Source organism: Coregonus lavaretus (genome assembly GCF_964263955.1).
Source record: "Coregonus lavaretus genome assembly, chromosome: 10".
NCBI classification, from domain to species: Eukaryota; Metazoa; Chordata; class Actinopteri; order Salmoniformes; family Salmonidae; genus Coregonus; species Coregonus lavaretus.
This window is the reverse complement of record NC_139997.1, coordinates 33,131,447-33,150,900: the sequence shown is the minus strand read 5'-3', so window position 1 is coordinate 33,150,900 and position 19,454 is coordinate 33,131,447. Positions and strand designations below refer to the sequence as shown.

The window sequence follows — 19,454 nt, the reverse complement described above, 5'->3', positions numbered from 1 at the left end:
GGTGTTGCAGACTCTGGGGCCTTTCAGAGCAGGTGTATATATACTGAGATCATGTGACACTTAGATTGCACACAGGTGGACTTTATTTAACTAATTATGTGACTTCTGAAGGTAATTGGTTGCACCAGATCTTATTTAGGGGCTTCATAGAAAATGAGGTGAATTCATATGCATGCACCACTTTTCCGTTATTTATTTTTTTCATTTCACTTCACCAATTTGGACTATTTTGTGTATGTCCATTACATGAAATCCAAATAAAAATCCATTTAAATTACAGGTTGTAATGCAACAAAATAGGAAAAACGCCAAGGGGGATGAATACTTTTGCAAGGCACTGTAGATTCTAACCTTAACCATTGGGAAGCAGAATTTGTTAAACTGACCCTAAATCAGTGTCTAGGAGCAACTCCCAATGGAACAGCTGTGTAGGCTACCTCTCCAGCTGATTTGAGAGTGACTACAGTTGTGACTGAGGGGATTTCTGCAAGGAGCAGCCCATCACTCCTACTGCCACTGACCCCATTCACAGGCCACAGGTCTGCTATATCATACCTGTGTCTGACGTGACTGTGATTTACTGGGCCGTATTAGAGTGCTGGAATGGGCTCAACCCCTGACCGTGTTGTTAAATCTACGCTTTGGCTAGGCCGAGGGGAATTGCTGCAATGCTGCCTACCTGCCTCTCTAAAAGGCTTCTCTCTCTTTGGCTCTGTCTCTCCCAAACTCTTGGCACACACACACGTAACTCTCTCCCGCTCTTTGCAGACCTGTTCCATCTCCTTTAGGCTAACTTCGGTCTCCCTGATATCATAACTCTTATGAACAGTGTATTGTAATGTCAGAGTTGTAATAGCTGTAAACATGGCTTGGTCGTTCTCCATTAACCTCTACGGGGGGGGGGGGGGTTTACTAAGCTAACATATGGAATTGTTTTAAGATGGTCATACCATGGATCATTTAGCTATTTGATTTTAAATGTGGGTATCTTTATTTTTTATAAAAACATTATTTGATAAAATATTGAATTTGGCCTTTACTACTATAGCCCATAGAAACGCATTGAATAACACATTCATATAAATGGCAAAAAGATAGTCAAAAAATGTATTATAAGGATAAGGTTTTGAAGTGTCTGTCCTATATCTAGGAGATATAAGAAAGCTCAGGAAATATTTTAGTTCTTTGGCACACATACTTCCATTCAATTGTATGCGTTACCTTCAGACGAGTCCTGTCGTAGAGCACAAAACTACCTCCATACTTCCACTCATTTGTATGGGTTACCTTTGGACCATCGTGTTCACAGTGGGGTCATATTAGTTTGTAGCCCAAACGGTTTGGACGCTACAAATGTTTTTGTGAGAACACCGATTTTCGGGATGTCTCATGGTCTGACAAACACCACTGTAGCTCTGCCACCTTCCACCACAGATGCGGAAGGCCAACATAGGCGGATGCGGTGGATTGAGACACAGCCCATACAAAAAAATGCAAAGATATCTCTAGCTTAAACTGACAGATTTTGATGGGGATTTAAACAAATTATGTTACTTAGATTGACGCACGGGTGCGTCAATAGACACTTAAGGTCCATTAAAATGCCTTCAAGTGTTTGGAAATTAAACCTAAGTAAACTGGTTACGCTGGATGCACACCAAGCAGCTAGCACACACACTCTCATTACTCCATTCAGTGCCCTCACAATGGCCCAAGATTAAAATCTTGTTTGGGTCCAACCAAACACTGGCTCTGTCTACTCAAGGCAGATCTTTTAAGCTGCCCTAACAGAGAGGTGCCTATGATCGCACAGCAACCCCCTCTCTCGCTTTCTTTCTGAGTCTGAACACCGCAATGAATCGCCCAATGTAACAACATCGCACAGATACAAATGAAAGCCATTTGAACACTAGGGCCTCGATGACAAATGCGGTGCTCCATCTTAATTTGGCCCTATATGTTATTTTAGAGAGGGTCTGTCTTTGCTGAGGGGGGGGGTGGGGGAGTGGGGGGGAATAAGGAGAGACTGGGGAGCGGATGGAACAGGCCAGGGGGCTTAAGGGGAGACTGTGAAATTAAATCAGGGGCCTCATTCTGAAGGGCTTCATTCTGAGCAAGGCTTTTTGTTTCCATACCCAGTCCTTGGCTGATTAGACCTGCCCAACCCTCTCCGCTCTGAGCTCCTAATAATACCCAGCTACTCAGCGCTCCCAGGGAGGCATGGAAGCCATTTTGGCTCGACCTCTCATTACAACAAGCAAATATTTCTCCCATTTTGGATCAACATCTCATTACAACAAGCAAATATTTTCCCACAAGTGGTCATGCCTTTTAACCCCCCATCTCTGTGTAACAAGTCTGGATGCTGCCTGACCTGAACCCCACCCCCAGCCATTCTAGCACCCCTCCCCCTTCTCTATCTGTCCCTCTCATGCCCCCATCATGGCCTGCACGTTTCCTGCCTGTTCTAAATAGCACGTCCTAATATTTACTTCTCTTTTCAAGCCCAGGCAGAGTAGGAGCTGGCCTGGTGCAGTCAGTCTGTTGAGGGGAGAAATTGATGCTCTCATTAATTCTGTTGCTGGAAACAAACATTTGTCCTTTCAGGGCCTGTGTGACTTTGCTGAGGGGGAGGGAGGGAGGTAGGGGAGGAGGAGGGAGATTGGGGGGAGCTGTGGATTGACAGCGGCAGGCTCATTGGCCAGGTTCTTGTTTGTGTGATTGAGCACCCTCAGCTCAGCTCTCTGTTCTTATGAAGAGAGAGAGCGCCAGGGACTGTTGCACAAAATGCCAACGGTGGGACTAACCTTAATACTGTGCATATGTGTGTATGTTTATATACTAGTAATATATACTGATATGTCTGTGTGGTAGTCATCTAAATCAATTGAATATGATTCTCACACCAACTCCAGCCACTGACCCAGTTTGTGTGTGTGGCATTGGGTAACACACTAGCTTTGTTTAAAGACAGTCAATGATTAAAGAAAACTCTAGTCTTCAAAAGGCTGGTTTCAGTCAGCTGTCAGCTGCAGCCAAGGCTGTGTGACTGTATCCAATAGACATTAAATAAACACAGGCAATACAAAATACATCTGCTGTGTTCAATAGGTCAGAGAAGACTGATCGATGGTAGTACAGCAGAAGGCAACTCTACAGAGGCTGTTGAATTGGATTGGATTTTATATCGGTAAAAATAATACATACATCAACAAGACTTGTATTTGAACCCAGAGGATAGCACATAAAACACATTTCCAAAGTGGTCGTCGGTGGTAGAGCAGCATTGTCACGCCCTGGCTCCGGGGACTCTAGTATGTTGAGCCAGGGTGTGAGTTTTCATGTGTTTATGTTCTAGTTGTTGTAGATCTATGTTGGCCAGGGTGGCTCCCAATCAGAGACGGCTGTAGCTCGTTGTCTCTGATTGGGAGTCATACTTAGGTAGCCGTTAGGCATTCATTATTTGTGGTTTCTTGTTCTTATTTGGTTTGTGTTCAACCGTAGACATCACGTTATCGTCTGTTGTTTTGATCGTGTGATCATTCGCTAAATAAATATATTCACCTTCAACGCTGCGCATTGGTCCTCCTCCTTAGACGATCGTGACAGAAGAAACCACCAGAACTGGACCAAGCAGCCTAGTGAGGAGCAGAGTGGGTGGACTTGGGAACAGTGGAGGAAGAGCTTCGACTGGGTCAAGCCGAATGAGGAGCTGAATGGCGGAGATTGGAAGCAGAAGAGCGAGAGTTGGGCGAGAATTATAGAGGCCTGGCCCACGGGGAAGAGAGACTCCCAGAAAATTTTTAGGGGGGGGCTCACGACGTCGGACCAGCAGGAGGCCGCGATAGAGCGGCCCAGCGGGTTGCCAGAGGAGGCCGCCAGGTTACGGGGGCCACTGGTCGAAGAGGGGATGGAGGATGTAGAGGCACGGCGAGAGGTACTGGCGTGTGTTGCCAGTCCGGTCCGGCCTGTTCCTGATCCCCACGTGGGGCCAGTGGTGTGTGTTCCCAGTACGGTCCGGCCTGTTCCTGCCACTCGCACCAAGTCAGTGGTGCGCTTCGTCAGCCCGGCACGGCCCGTTCCTGCTCCCCGCACCAAGTCAGTGGGGCGCTTCGTCAGCCCAGCTCGGCCCGTTCCTGCTCCCCGCACCAAGTCAGTGGTGCGCTTCGTCAGCCCGGTCCGGCTCGCTCCTGCTCCCCGCACCAAGTTAGTGGTGCGCTTCGTCAGCCCGGCGCGGCCCGTTCATGCTCCCCGCACCAAGTCAGTGGTGCGCTTCGTCAGCCCGGTCCGGCCCGCTCCTGCTCCCCGCACCAAGTCAGTGGTGCGCGTCGCCAGCCCAGTCCGGCCCATTCCTGCTCCCCGCACCAAGGCAGTGGTGCGTTTCGTCAGCCCTGTCCGGCCCGTTCCTGCTCCCCGCACCAAGTCAGTGGTGCGCGTCGTCAGCCCGGCACGGCCCGTTCCTGCTCCCCGCACCAAGTCAGTGGTGCGCTTCGTCAGCCCGGTCCGGCCCGCTCCCCGCACCAAGTCAGTGGTGCGTTTTGTCAGCCCGGCTCGGCCCGCTCCTGCTCCCCACACCAAGCCAGTGGTGTGCGTCGTCAGTCCGGCACGGCCCGTGCCTGTTCCACCGGTGGCGGGTCCGGCACCGGTCAGGTGCTGCGTCACGCCGGAGCTAGAGCAATCCGCTCCACCAGTGTTCAGTTCAGCTCTGGTCAGCAGGGCCAGACCGGACCAGGGGTACTTTGGGGGGTTAGAGAAGGAGTGGGGGTCATGTCCGGAGCCGGATCCGCCGCCGAGGCGGAGTGCCCACCCGGTCCCTCCCCTGTTGTATTTGGTTGGCGCGGTCGGAGTCCGCGCCTTTAGGGGGGGGTACTGTCACGCCCTGGCTCCGGGGACTCTAGTATGTTGAGCCAGGGTGTGAGTTTTCATGTGTTTATGTTCTAGTTGTTGTAGATCTATGTTGGCCAGGGTGGCTCCCAATCAGAGACGGCTGTAGCTCGTTGTCTCTGATTGGGAGTCATACTTAGGTAGCCGTTAGGCATTCATTATTTGTGGTTTCTTGTTCTTATTTGGTTTGTGTTCAACCGTAGACATCACGTTATCGTCTGTTGTTTTGATCGTGTGATCATTCGCTAAATAAATATGTTCACCTTCAACGCTGCGCATTGGTCCTCCTCCTTAGACGATCATGACAAGCATGGAGGAACCAGGCATGGGCCTGATTCGACAGGCTGAGGCGGTCTTGTGTTGTGGGTGTATAAGCAGGCTCTGAGACGCTGCCCTCCCCCCCTTTACTGCAGTTAAGTTAGACAGATGAAGACTTAGACACATTATTAATGAAAGAGTTTATTTCCAAAACGCTATATCCACACATTTTTCACATTTGTGTTTTTTCATCAGAAATGATTGCTTATGGGTACCTTCATGTGTATAAAATATTACTGTCTTCAGATTTTCAAATAAATAGATTTTAGAAATGTATTACAATTGGTGTTGTTGCAAAATGCTATACACTGAGTATACAAAACATTGACACCTGCTCTTTCCATGACATAGACTGACCAGGTGAATCCATGTGAAAGCTATGATCCCTTATTGATGTCACTTGTTAAATCCACTTCAATCAGTGTAGATGAAGGGGAGGAGACAGGTTAAAGATGGATTTTTAAGCCTTGAGACAATTGAGACAAGGATTGTGTATGTGTGCCATTCAGAGGGTGAATGTACAAGACAAAATATTTAAGTGCCTTTGAACAGGGCATGGTAGTAGGTGCCAGGCGCACTGGTTTATGTCAAGAACTGCAACACTGCTGGATTTTTGACGTTCAACAGTTTCACGTGTGTATCAAGAATGGTCCACCACCCAAAGGACATCCAGCCAACTTGACACAACTGTGGGAAGCAGTGAAGTCAACATTTGCTGTGGAACGCTTTCAACACCTTTTAGTGTCCATGCCCTGACGAATTGAAGCTGTTCTGAGGGCAAAAGGGTGGGGTGCAACCCTATATTTTGTTTTGTATACTCAGTGTATATCCATTGTTTAGCTGGAAAGGAATGTTCGGATCCTGTATATTTAACATATAAATTCAACACATCATGAATCTAGCCTCATGCTATAGTGTTTGGTTAGAGTTAGGCCTCATCCCAAACGGCACCCTATTCCCTATATAGTTCAGTACTTTTGACCACGGCCCAGATCTCATATTACTGTATTGATTATTTTTCAAATATAGATATTTTTAAATATAGATGACACAAATGTTTGTACAGTTCTTTAAACATTTTTTTATTATTTGTCACATTTGACAGTGTAAAACCTTGCAGTGCTACTTTTTTGTCTTAGAGTTAGGCGGATATATCTAGTTTTGGAACAAAATGTGATAGGTTTCAAACAAATACATGTCTGTCATTTAACAACCCCATGCCATGATTAGATGGGGGAAAAACACACCGATCTCTTACATAGGTTCTTTAAACAAAAAAGTGAATTTACCAACATTTCTGAAAATGGATATATAGCGTTTTGGAATGAAACTCTTCAATTACTTAAGGCCAAGGAAGGCTTTTACTTTTTTATTTCCCTCTATTTCTTTTCGCATCTCGCCATCTTTTCTTTCCCACTCTCTTCTCCTCTTTCCTCTTCTGTGTTGGAACCAGATTGTTGCAAACTGTTGTGTCCCATCGCCAGGGAGTTTTTATCCCGGCGCACAGTGCATTCCGACATTAACTCCTTTTCCCTTCGGAATTTACATCAATACTCACAGAAACAGTGTCATGTTTGCAATAAGATTCAAGGCCCAGCAGGCCATAGAAGCGTCTTGACTTGTGTACAAAGATTTCAAACGACAGCTTTATAACATGATTGAGACTTACTAGAATATTATTTTTGGCGTTGGCACTGATGAGGATATAACACAGTTTCAGAGTTTTTCCCTCATGACTGCCAACCTTTAAAATGACATTAAAGCACCTTGCTCAGTGTTTCTCTACCTATTTTTGTACCAGTGACTGGTGCCAAACTATGATAATCCCTTTGGAGGGAGGACAGCTTCGATTAAAACTAACATTTAGAAATGTAATAGTTTGCTGTCAGGTATCTGAGGGACTGGTCAGAAACATCAAAGGAATTAGGCTTGAGAAACACTGAACTAGCTTGACCATGAAGCTCTTGTGAAAGATCCTTGAGACTGGACCCAAGGTTCCATGGCCCTTTGACATGAGTTTGACAGAGCAGACTCAGACCACTTCAGTCTGTGATGGACGGCCTCAGCACGTAGGCACTCACACTTCTCTTCAGCCTGCTAACTGGAGATTATCACTACAGCCTCGCCCCCCCCCCCCCCCCACGGTGCTGTTCTAGGCAGAAGTATTCGGGGGCCCAGTGGCTGGTGCCAACATTCCAGCCTAGCGGTCGTTTTGTTGGATGGATTTCCTGAAGGCTTTCATGCCAGCGTGGCACTTGTGATCCACAATTACTGCTGCTCCGCCTCTGTAATCACTGCCCATGACAGGTGGAAAAGACCAGGGGCATTCCAGCAATGGCTCTGCCAAACAATGACTGTTCTAACCTGGCTTTCAGATACCACTCCACTCGCTCCCTACGGTCAACGGTCAATCACTATGAAGTGCCACCTGTTTCTGCATATAGGCTTTGAATTTTTTTGGGACATCCTTTGTTTAACCAAATGATGATGGATACATTTTTGGCACTATAAAGGAGTGAGTGATAGCAGATAAAGTTTTAACAATCTGAGAGACAAGAGCAGACTTCACTGACTAGACTACAGGATGCTGAGCATCAGGAGGACTCCCGCTGTCCCTGGCTCCACAGCCAGTTCACTCTAGTCTAAATAAAAAATGTTGAGATCACAGCTATCAAGCAATTACATAAAGCAACACTTGTAGATGTCGTGCTCAGCCCTGTTAGATACTGTCCGTAGGGGCCAAAGCTTTGAGATAAGTGTGATCGTTTGAAGTTTAGCTGCACGTCGTTGACCACACAAGGGCCTCATTAGGAAATTAGATCATGTTTAGAACAGTCTACATCAACTCTACAATGAAGTGCAGCTGTGTGTCCGGCCTTTATCTTGGCTAGGAATCAGACTGGGTTAAAGCCTATCTGAGAGGACAGGGAGACAGCACTGGTATTGACCAGCTGCAGCTCAGGTCAGGCTGATCTATGAGGGAGATGTACTGCTGCTTCCAGAAGGGACCTGTTAAAGGGAGGTCAACAGAGACTGACCGCGATAATATCTAGGGTAGGATTCTATCTGGGGCAACATAAGGGACTGGTAAAAATATAAAAGTTTGCAGACTGAGTGAGGACAGATACTTAAGAAAGACTTAAATGTTTTCTTTGCAAAATAATGTTTGATCAGATATGAGTTCTCTGCCAGACATTTCAAATGGTTGTTTGTGTTATTGACCTCTGTGGCATTTTGGAGGAGGAGGGTGTTGGAGGGTGTTACACAGAATGGAATGTGCTATGCTTGGTGGCGTATGCTGATTTTGCACAGATAGCAGGGATATCTATCTCTCACTCACTCTTGTCACCAGTTTTTTCTCTCTTGCTCTGGTTGTGTGTGTATATGAGTCTCTCTCTCACACACACATTCGCATACTCCCAAACGCACACACTTCTCTCTATCCTCTCTCTCTCTCTCTATTCTGTCACCTGGTTTGCATTGGGTGGGGGTCAGAGCACAGATGCCAGTTAAATGGCCTTAAGAAAGCCTGATTAGCACCGGACAAAAAAGGGGTCTGGAGATTATTTGGACCCTGTTGATAGAACAAGGGGGAGAAATCCTGGGCTGCATTCATGAATACATTTCCAAGCCTACACATTCAGTCCAGCACAGTCCACAAAGATCTATTTTCAATGGTACCGTCTTCCATATAGGAAAGCTAATGGATTTGTAGGTGTTGTGTTGTTCTAGGAATATAGCCACACTCACTTCTCAGCTGGTGCTGGGTCAATGTGCATTTTGTTCTACATTTCAAGAATCAGAGATTATTCTGTCTGTCTAGGGATTAGGGAAATGTATGACTACGCTTCATTTTGTTTAGCAATGCCAAAGAAATCAAGAACTTCAGCCTGGAGGAAAATAAAAGCTAGACAAACTCTGATAGGTAGACAATGTTCCTCCACGTCGATAGTCAAGCGCCAAGGGTTAAATTGCTCACAGAATTTTGTCTCTCTCCAACCCCCCAGAGGAGTGCAGGCAGGTTATTGAGTGCACTGAGAGAGACTGAGGGGACATGGCTACAATGATGAGCTTTGCAGGGGGCTCCACCTGCACCAAGGAGAGAGTCATTTTCTGTAATGATTCTCAGAGCTCTGGATGGACTACTTTGAGACAGGGTATTGATGGGTGTGTGGAGAAAGGATAGAGCATTGTGCATTTGATCCTCTGCCATCAGAGTGAGAGAGAGATAAATAGAGAGCGAGTGAGAGAGTGTGAGAGAGTGAGAGGGTGAGAAAGAGAGAGAGAGAGGGTGAGAGAGAGAGTGTGTGTGTGAGAGAGAGAGGGTGAGAGAGAGGGTGAGAGAGAGAGAGTGTGTGAAAGAGAGAGAGAGAGGGTGAGGAGAGTGTGTGAGAGAGAGAGGGTGAGAGAGAGAGAGAGAGGGTGAGAGAGAGAGAGAGAGAGGGAGAGAAAGAGAGAGAGAGAGAGAGAAAGAGAGGGTGAGAGAGAGAAAGAGAGGGTGAGAGAGAGAAAGAGAGGGTGAGAGAGAGAAAGAGAGGGTGAGAGAGAGAGAGAGTGAGAGAGAGAAAGAGAGGGTGAGAGAGAGAAAGAGGGTGAGAGAGAGAAAGAGAGGGTGAGAGAGAGAGAGAGAGAGAGAGAGAGAGAGAGAGAGAGAGAGAGAGAGAGAGAGAGAGAGAGAGAGAGAGAGAGAGAGAGAGAGAGAGAGAGACTAGTTTAGCCTTGAAGCTGCAGAGGGCATGATGGTCCTGGTCCTACATGAAAGGATCTGATTATCGCTTCTATCATCGTCCGCTCTCTCAGAATGCCCCTTTTGATGTCCGCCCTTGTTTATTTGTTTGTTTCTTGGCTCATGTTTTGATACTGATAGCTGGGTTGGATTGTGGCTGTTTGTATTATTTCTCATCTCTCTCCTCACTTGACATGCATGACGTGTTTGAATGGAATGTTTAGATTGGACTGTATGAAGAAGAATAAGATACAGGCATACATCTGGAGTAAGTCTCTTAAGTTCTCTATTATTGGAGTGGCATTGATCATTTACATAACCAGTATCAGGTATGTATTACTGATAGTCCGCAGGCACTGGCAGACTCCATTTGTTTTGGTTTAAAACTTGTCTAATTGTGAGGCAAATATCTCGTGCCAGAACCAATTACCAGACTAATGATTGGTGTTGCTAATAAAAGCGCAATGATTCGAAAACACTTTCTTTTTCAAACTCTGACTTCACGGGACAGGATGGGCCTTCTGCACTTCATCCAACACATGTCTGAGCAATGTCTTTCCTCCGGCAGCACATATGGCTAATGATCATCCAGGCGCAGCTCCCCTCCACTCACCAACCGACCCCACTGCCGTCCACCCCCTGCCTGCCAAACACATGTCTGACAGACATCAAATCCACAGGCTTTTCTCGTCTCTCTCAATGAAAATACCCTAGAGGGAAGAGAACTGAGCCGGGACATTCAAAAGGTAGTGTAGGAAAAAAAGAAGTAATCCATGTATTTATTTTCATAGATGGTCTTTTATTTTGTTTTCTACCTAGAACAGTTGTTTCCTTTCCTCCCCATGTGAGGGCCTCTGCTATCTCTTTCTCTCTCATTTCTTTGTGCTCCTGCTCTCAATGCTCTACTGACCTTGCACTTTCCGCTTTTTTTCCAGTGCTGGGTTGGAATTGCAGCTGGGCTCGCTGCACTGGCTCCTGCCTTTCTGCACATATATCATTTCCTGTGGCCCCCTCTGTCCTTTCTCTGTCTAACAGTGCCTCTAATCTCCCTGGCTGCATATTGCTGCTCACTGCAGCTCCAGTGCCGGCCCTATCACTAAGCCCCAGCCGCTGCTGCCCCAGTCCCCTATGCCAGGTATCCACATTACTCTCCAGCTGGGAATAACCACTGCCTACACCCGGCCCCAGCCCACATCAACCCAACCCTGGGAGAGCAGGAAAAATGTGTGCAAAAGGATGTGGTACTGACATCTGTGTATGTAAATGTGTGTGAAAGGGATAGAATAAAGATTTGATTTAGGTTAAAAGTTGGGTGAAAAAAAATACTTTTTCTACATCGATTCATTGTCATCACATTGATTTTTGGGGTTGAAATGATGTGGAAACAACATTGATTCGACCAGTTTTTGCCCAGTAAGCAGACCCTGGAACAAGACCTTACCACAAGGCACAAAATATTGTCACACGAGACTGCGATGCCGAGATAACTCACTGTCTAACCCATAGTGATCTGATACACAGTTGACTAGTAAATACAAACCATATAACCCGGTAGAGAGGTCTGATAGACAGATGAACTCTGTAAAAGCTAATCCATAGTGACATGTTAACGCCACAGCGGCTCCCTCCCCTCTCAGTGAGAGAATGCTTCCCAAGCGTGAGGCGGCGGGGTGCGGTACAATTCCTGATTTACTGCCACCCTAATGTGGAGCAGAGCTCTGAGAGAGACTCAAGGGGGGCCTGGGACGCACCCTAACCCCCCTTCCTGTCCCTCTCCTCACTCTCTCATCATCCTCAATATGAAAGAAAACTGACAATGTTCTGTTTTCACCCACTGGTCAGCAGTGGCAGATTCCCTCTACTGTAATGCATTGGGCTGGTGTCAGGTGCCTAGAGCCGACACACGGCCATTCTGGTTCAGCTGGTTCGTTTGCTTTGGGGAGTTGATCAATGAAAAGAGGATGTTGAGCCTCAAAAAAGATGTAAGGTCAAAGAGATGTTTGTTTGCGTGTGAAATACAACAATTAGCTATCAAAGTATCAACGTTTCAGTGTAAACCTTGTTGTCCTTTCTTCTAATAGTATCCACATTAATGTACACAGAGAGATTCGACGGAGGCGTTGATATAGCCTATTCCGTAAACATTTATACCGTCAATTAAAACCATATTTCATTTCATACACAAGTTGTTTATGCTGGGTAATGCTGGAGTCACACACCAAGCCATGCAATTCCCCCCGTCTCTTCATCCATCTGCTGTGACAGCTAGACTCAGCATAGCACAAATACAAACTAAATATTTACTCTCCTTATTGTTCCTCATGGTGACCTCCTCCTCTCCTCTGATTCTCTCTCAGCAGGAGCCAATAGGTTCATTTCAGGAATAATTCAAAAGTACTATTTAGCAAGAGTGCTTGCTTAACTACTTTCCTTGTGTTTTTAGTCCCTTTCTGTCATGTCACCTCTTATTACTGTACTTCCAGTTCAATGGTGTTTATGCTAAAACTGTGTATTGCTGTGTTTATCTAGTTCAGAATCTTCACACATGCATACATACATTATATCTCACAACTGTTTGAGATAGTTGGCATAATAGAATAAAGCAGCTTAACTGAGAGGAGAAATGTTATTGCGTAATTCATCTCAGCAAATCTAATTCTTCTCCATTTTCCAAGTATTACATATGTTTCCAAGTTTTGCAGAAATGCTAATTGGAAGAGTTGTGACTTGTTTTCCCAAAAGAGACAATGTTTTGATAGAAAACCCCAGACTGTTGGTAGGGCCACATACAAAACTCATCTTTCATCTCCATGGCAACTGAAACACTTCAAGATGGCCACTCGGTGAGAAGAATTCACGTTTGTCCGTAAACATACGACCTGACATGACCACCTCTCATCAAAGGCCCTGTCCTGGAGAGGCTGCTTTGAAAGCTGGGCACTAAATAAAATGACATCAGACGACATTACTGCCACCAAATATTGCAGCGAACACAGGAAATAAACAGACTATTCTGGCATTTTTAAGTGTGACAATTGTTGAAGAACCATTTACATTAACCCTATTCTAAAATGCCTCTCCATTCATCTCAATTTGACTGTGCTACTGGACTCAATTCAATAAATATCTAGAAGAATGTAGCATAGTTTCTATTTTTTCATTGAAATTACATCAAAGATTGTAAAGAGCACAATGGGATCATTAAATGCCAAGAACAATTATACTGGTGGGACCATGCTGAACAAAACAAACAAAGATCTCATCTACTTCTGAGCAAAACATAACACTTCAACTCCATATCACTTCTTCTTCTAAAGAGTTTCCTTTCAAGTGTTTCTGGACTTCACTGGAGTTTAAAGGATAAGGCCTCAATTCTGAGTCAATTCACAAAATAATTTTAATCAAAGTGAAATTTCCCAATAATATACTCTCCTCCGCAAAGACCCCAATAAAACTGAATTTTATCTGTTCCATTTTCTATTTTCCTTCCTAACAGCGATGGGATATCAGCCAGCAACAGGGGGGTTCGTTTCCCTGTGACCCAGAGTCATAGCATTTGATGTGGGCCTGAGATGTAGCCTTAGCCGTGTGGTCCCCTACAACAAAGAGGTTTTATTGGAGTCACCTCCCTGTAGGGAGTTTCTCATTTTATAGTGGGAGAGCTGAACCGAGCTGAGCTGGCCTGACCACTCTCCTCTTGTCCTGGCGGGGTTACAAGGTGAGGACTGCTCTGCTAACCTTACCCTAACCCAACAAGCTCTGAGGGGTCAGCCCTACCCAGCAGGGTGGCACAGTGGCAGGCCAACACATTCCTCCTGGTTGGGTTCTATGGGCTGGGGTTGTGGCTGTGGCCCATCTCTGGTTACTGATCAAAGCCAGGTCTGGTCCCCAGCCAGGCCTGTCCATGGCACACAGCAGGAGAGAGGCAGCAGGGTCACACTGAGACACTCAGAAAAGCCCAGGGTATCCCTGAATTTGTCAGCTAATTACAGATTTCTTTGAAAGAAACACATCATGTCAAATCAAATCAAAATCAAATCAAATGTTAATTGCTACATGCGCCGAATACAACAGGTTACAGTGAAATGCTTACTTACAAGACCTTAATCAAAATAGTAATAGTAAAAAGTGGATAAGTAAAAAATAAAAAAAGCAAATAATGAAAGAGCAGCAGTAAAATAAAATAACAGTAGGGAGGCTATATACAGGGGGTACCGGTACAGAGTGAATGTGCGAGGTAATTGAGGTAATATGTACATGTGGGTAGAGTTAAAGTGACTGTGCATAGATAATAAACAGAGTAGCAGCAGCGTAAAAGAGGGGGTCTGGTGGGGTGGGGTGGGGTGGGGTGGGGTGGGGTGGGGTGGGGTGGCGGGGCCAATGCAAATAGTCCGGGTAGCCATTTGATTAGCTGTTCAGGAGTCTTATGGCTTGGGGGTAGAAGCTGTTAAGAAGCCTTTTGGACCTAGACTTGGCGCTCCGGTACCGCTTGCCGTGCGGTAGCAGAGAGAACAGTCTATGACTAGGGTGGCTGGAGTCTTTGACAATTTTTAGGGCCTTCCTCTGACACCGCCTGGTATAGAGGTCCTGGATGGCAGGAAGCTTTGCCCCAGTGATGTACTGGGCCATACGCACTACCCTCTGTAGTGCCTTGCGGTCGGAGACCGAGCAGTTGCCATACCAGGCGGTGATGCAACCAGTCAGGATGCTCTCGATGGTGCAGCTGTAGAACTTTTTGAGGATCTGAGGACCCATGCCAAATCTTTTCAGTCTCCTGAGTGGGAATAGGCTTTGTCGTGCCCTCTTCACAACTGTCTTGGTGTGTTTGGACCATGATAGTTTGTTGGTGATGTGGACACCAAGGAACTTGAAGCTCTCAACCTGTTCCACTACCGCCCTGTTGATGAGAATGGGGGCGTGCTCAGTCCTAATTTTTTTCCTGTAGTCCACAATCATCTCCTTTGTCTTGATCACGTTGAGGGAGAGGTTGTATTCCCATGTGGGTGCATGTGTGTGTGTGTGTCAGAGTTTGTGTGTGTCAGAGTTTGAGTGAGTCAGGGTTTGTGTGTGCGTCAGAGGTTGTGTGTGTATGTGTGTGTGTTTGTATGTATGTCAGGGTGTGTGTGTGTGTGGGGGTGGATGGGTGGGTGGATGAGTGACTACCAGACAGTGAAACAGGCAACAGATCAGAGACTTCTTGATATTTTGGTCAAGGGCATTAAGAAAAGCCTTCATTTCATTTTAGTCTCTCTGGCAGCCCTTGACTGCAGTGTTACATCACACACAGTCCTTCCGTGACTTATTGTTAGTTGCAGGGAGGTGACCCAGTCTCAGAGTCAGACAGACAGCCAGAATCAGTCCTGACATTTAGCTGTAGCCTCTGGTTACTCTGATCACAGGTCACATCAAGGCCATGCCACACACTCAATACAATGAAACATTGTAATCACTTTACCCACATGTGGTATTCAGCAGTAACAAAAGGTGTTTTAACTACACTGAACAAAAATATAAACGCAACATGTAAATTGTTGGTCCCATGTTTCATGAGCTGAAATAAAGATCCCAGAAATGTTTCATACACACAAAAAAGCTTATTTATCTCACATTTTGTGGACAAATTTGTTTACATTCCTGTTAGTGAGCATGTATCTTTTGCCAAGATAATCCATCCACCTGACAGGTGTGGCATATCAAGAAGCTGATTAAACAGCATGATCATTACACAGGTGCACTTTGTGCTGGGGACAATAAAAGGCAACTCTAAAATGTGCAGTTTTGTCACACAACACAATGCCAAAGATGTCTCAAGTTTTGAGGTAGCATGCAATTGGCATGCTGACTGCAGGAATGTCCACCGGAGCTGTTGACAGAGAATTGAATGTTCATTTCTCTACCATGAGCCGCCTCCAACATCGCTTTAGAGAATTTGGCAATACGTCCAACCGGCCTCACAACCGCAGACCATGTGTATGGCGTTGTGTGGGCGAGCGGTTTGCTGATGTCAATGTTGTGAACAGAGTGCCCAATGGTGGTGGTGGGGTTATGATATGGGCAGGCATAAGCTACAGATGACGAACACAATTGCATTTTATCGATGCACAGAGATATCATGACGAGATCCTGAGGCCCATTGTCGAGCCATTCATCCACTGCCATCACTTCATGTTTCAGCATGATAATGCATGGCCCCCAGTCTCAAGGATCTGTACACAATTCCTGGAAGCTAAAAATGTCCCAGTTCTTTCATGGCTTGCATACTCACCAGACATGCCACCCATTGAGCAAGTTTGGGATGTTCTGGATTGGCGTGTACGACAGTGTGTTCCAGTTCCCGCCAACATCCAGCAACTTCGCACAGCCATTGTAGAGGAGTGGGACAAAATTCCACAAGCCACAATCAACAGCCTGATCAACTCTATGCTAAGGAGATGTGTCGCGCTGCATGCGGCAAATGGTGGTCACACCAGATACTGACTGGTTTTCTGATCCACACCCCTACCTTTTTTTTAAGGTATCTGTGACCAACAGTTGCATATCTGTATTCCAAGTCATGAAATCCATAGATTAGGGCCTAATTTATTTATTTCAATTGACTGATTTCCTTATATGAACTGTAACTCAGTAAAATCCTTGAAATCGTTGCATGTTGCGTTTTTCTTTTTGTTCAGTATATATCTCCTCTAGACTGAGCAGCGAGCATGAGCTTGTGAAGGTGGTTACAAGAACACAAACATCTCAAGGTCCTTTGTTAATTTTGTTATTCTCATGTTTGTGGGTCTTTTAACAGAACCCCGGCCCAAGGCTAGAGAAAGCCAATCAGGATGGCTGCTGAAGGCCCTTCCCCTCTGCTGCTCTTTTCTGTGTGGAGGATACCCAAACCATACCAGAGCTCTGTTTTCTATCACACTTTGCATTACCTCCCTCTCACCAGGCCAGGGGCTGGGGGCTGTGTGTCCATCCAGGGGGCCTGGGAGAGCTCAGCAGACCATGGGTGTCTGGGCACAGAGGCTAGGTTGACCTGTTGGTCAGATGGAAAGCCAGTGGGACTGAATAGTCCTACAGCAATAGTTCTACTAGCCTCCTGTGGTAGCACACATATAGATACTGGCAAACCTTTAATCAACATGAAAAGCCAAAACACTGTCAGATCAGTTGTTATACAAAAATGTCCCCTTGGCTGTGCTAGCGAGGTTGGCTAAAACCGCACACCAGGGGTAAATTCCCTGTACACTCCCCTAGGTTGACCCTTCCCTCCCTGGGGGGGATTTGGCATGAACCCCCTGATGGGAGAGTGATGGCCTGGAGAGGTGTGTTGTGTTGTTACTGAACCGACAACCAACAGCCCATCTTCAAGTTTAGCTTTCTAAGGATCCAGAAAATCTCAAGCTATATCAGACTGTTCATTAAAGTTAGCTGTTTTTCTGGAACAGAGTCTTGGTCACTGGGGGAACTGAATAGAGCCTTGGTCACTGGGGGAACTGAATAGAGCCATGGTCACTGGGGGAACTGAACAGAGCCTTGGTCACTGGGGGAACTGAACAGAGCCTTGGTCACTGGGGGAACTGAACAGAGCCTTGGTCACTGGGGGAACTAAACAGAGCCTTGGTCACTGGGGGAACTGAACAGAGCCTTGGTCACTGGGGGAACTACATAGAGCCTTGGTCACTGGGGGAACTAAACAGAGCCTTGGTCACTGGGGGAACTAAACAGAGCCTTGGTCACTGGGGGAACTAAACAGAGCCTTGGTCACTGGGGGAACTGAACAGAGCCTTGGTCATTGGGGGAACTAAACAGAGCCTTGGTCACTGGGGGAACTGAAAAGTGGCCTGCGGTCACGGAGTTGTGCTCTGCTGCTCTGTTGCCTGGGGCCTGTTGTGTTGCTAAAGACACAGCTATTTGATGTCATCAAACCAAATGTGTAGGTCCTAATGGATTGGTAGAAATGATGTGTCGTAAATCAGGCAGGGTGAAGAGGAGAAGAATAACTTCCTGCATGACATGGTAGCCGTTCAGAATATTCACAAGGTTTTCAAGTGGAACTTTGGAAACTGCAACCTGAATGACATAATTCCAATGTAAAATTGGTTTGACGTTTGTTTGAGTTGACTGTGCATGTGTGATTCACAAGAAGCACTTTTTGGGGATAAGCGTTTATTTTCTGAAAGCTGTTATGGAAAGAGCTTACACCCCTGTGGCTATAGTCAGTGTGATTGTGTGGCTGTGTAGTTATAGTCAACTGGCTAGAGTCAGTGTACATACGTGTCTGTTTGAGGGAAGTCTATTGGTGGATAAAAGGGGTGTGTTAAGTACATTATTAATAACATACTCTGTCTACGCACATTTATGTAAATGTGAAATCTACTGAATATTCTATAGACCAAATCAAAATAATGATCTCTTTGTGGGATAAACTGTTTAATCTATACATAAATCATGTGTGAAAGAAACAGGAACTTTAGGAATAACAATGGTTTTCTAATCTGTCTGAGAATTCGGATCAAATTAATAAGGAGTTTTAAACGTTTAAAAAAAAAGTATTTCTAGCATCTGGTTGTGCACTTTAAACAGGTAAAATAGCAGTGTAAATCCTGCATCCTGTAAAGTATGGGCCTTGTCATATTCTTTTAAGTACAGACACTCAAGTACGTAGGATCCAAGTCAGGGTTGTGTGTTGACCTAAGGCACAGTAAAATAAGGCTGGTTTATTTATACACTGCTCAGACAGGATGATGAGGATGATATTTAACAGTTGCCATGGTAATCATCATAATGAGTGTACCATTTCTCAAGAAAGATGTGCCCTACACTTCAGACGGTATTCAGGACCTAGCTGTGTCTCAAAATGCAAAGCCCACTACTTTTGTGTGCCTGCCACGTAGGCTGCCTTGTCTTGCTTTACCCTTTACTTCAAAAAGCTGTTAAGTTTGTTTTTGTCAGAAGGAGAATGGTTTCAATTCATGGCAGTATGTTATGTCTTGAGAGGAGCTGGGCTCTGTTAAGCTCTGTTGTTTGAACAAGAGGCCCCGTGTGTGTGGACGGACATTTATGGAGGAGCTTGATGAAGACTGTCGGCCATTATGGGTCTTTGGTTTCAGGTCACAGCCCTGTATGGACATATACTGCAGGGGGCTGAGAGGCTCCCCGCCCGCCTCAAGAGCCCAGGGGTCAGAGGTCAACCACATCAATGCTGTCATGTGACCTCCCCTCCTTGACCCATGAAGCGCCTCACCTTACTAGCCCATATCTCTGGCATCAAGCACCAGCCACACCCCTGAAGGAGCTCCGCCCGGTACAGTACTAGGACCCCACAGATACTAACATGCAGGGAATGGAGGCAGTTCGGAACATTGAACTATTTGGAACTGAAATCTACATTAAAATTCCATCAAACCATCAAGAAATATATGTAAAATATATATATATATATGTATTTTTGTAACTATTTATCCACATACTGTACGTTTCTGACATACTTTCAGCACATGAAAACACACAAGCAATGATCTACAGCCTTATCTACCTT

The 19,454-nt window shown here is 45.7% G+C and overlaps 1 protein-coding gene across 1 annotated transcript; it reads left to right on the top strand.

Annotated features, from left to right (window-relative positions):
• Positions 1-3,114: 3,114 nt before the first annotated feature.
• LOC311136291 (uncharacterized protein) lies at positions 3,115-19,129 on the top strand (the record flags this gene model as incomplete). Its single annotated transcript, XM_084170421.1, has 3 exons — positions 3,115-3,190; positions 3,597-4,260; positions 19,027-19,129. Exons 1-3 carry the CDS (start codon positions 3,130-3,132, stop codon positions 19,127-19,129), a joined length of 828 nt encoding a protein of 275 aa, XP_084026547.1. The 5' UTR covers positions 3,115-3,129.
• Positions 19,130-19,454: the final 325 nt, after the last annotated feature.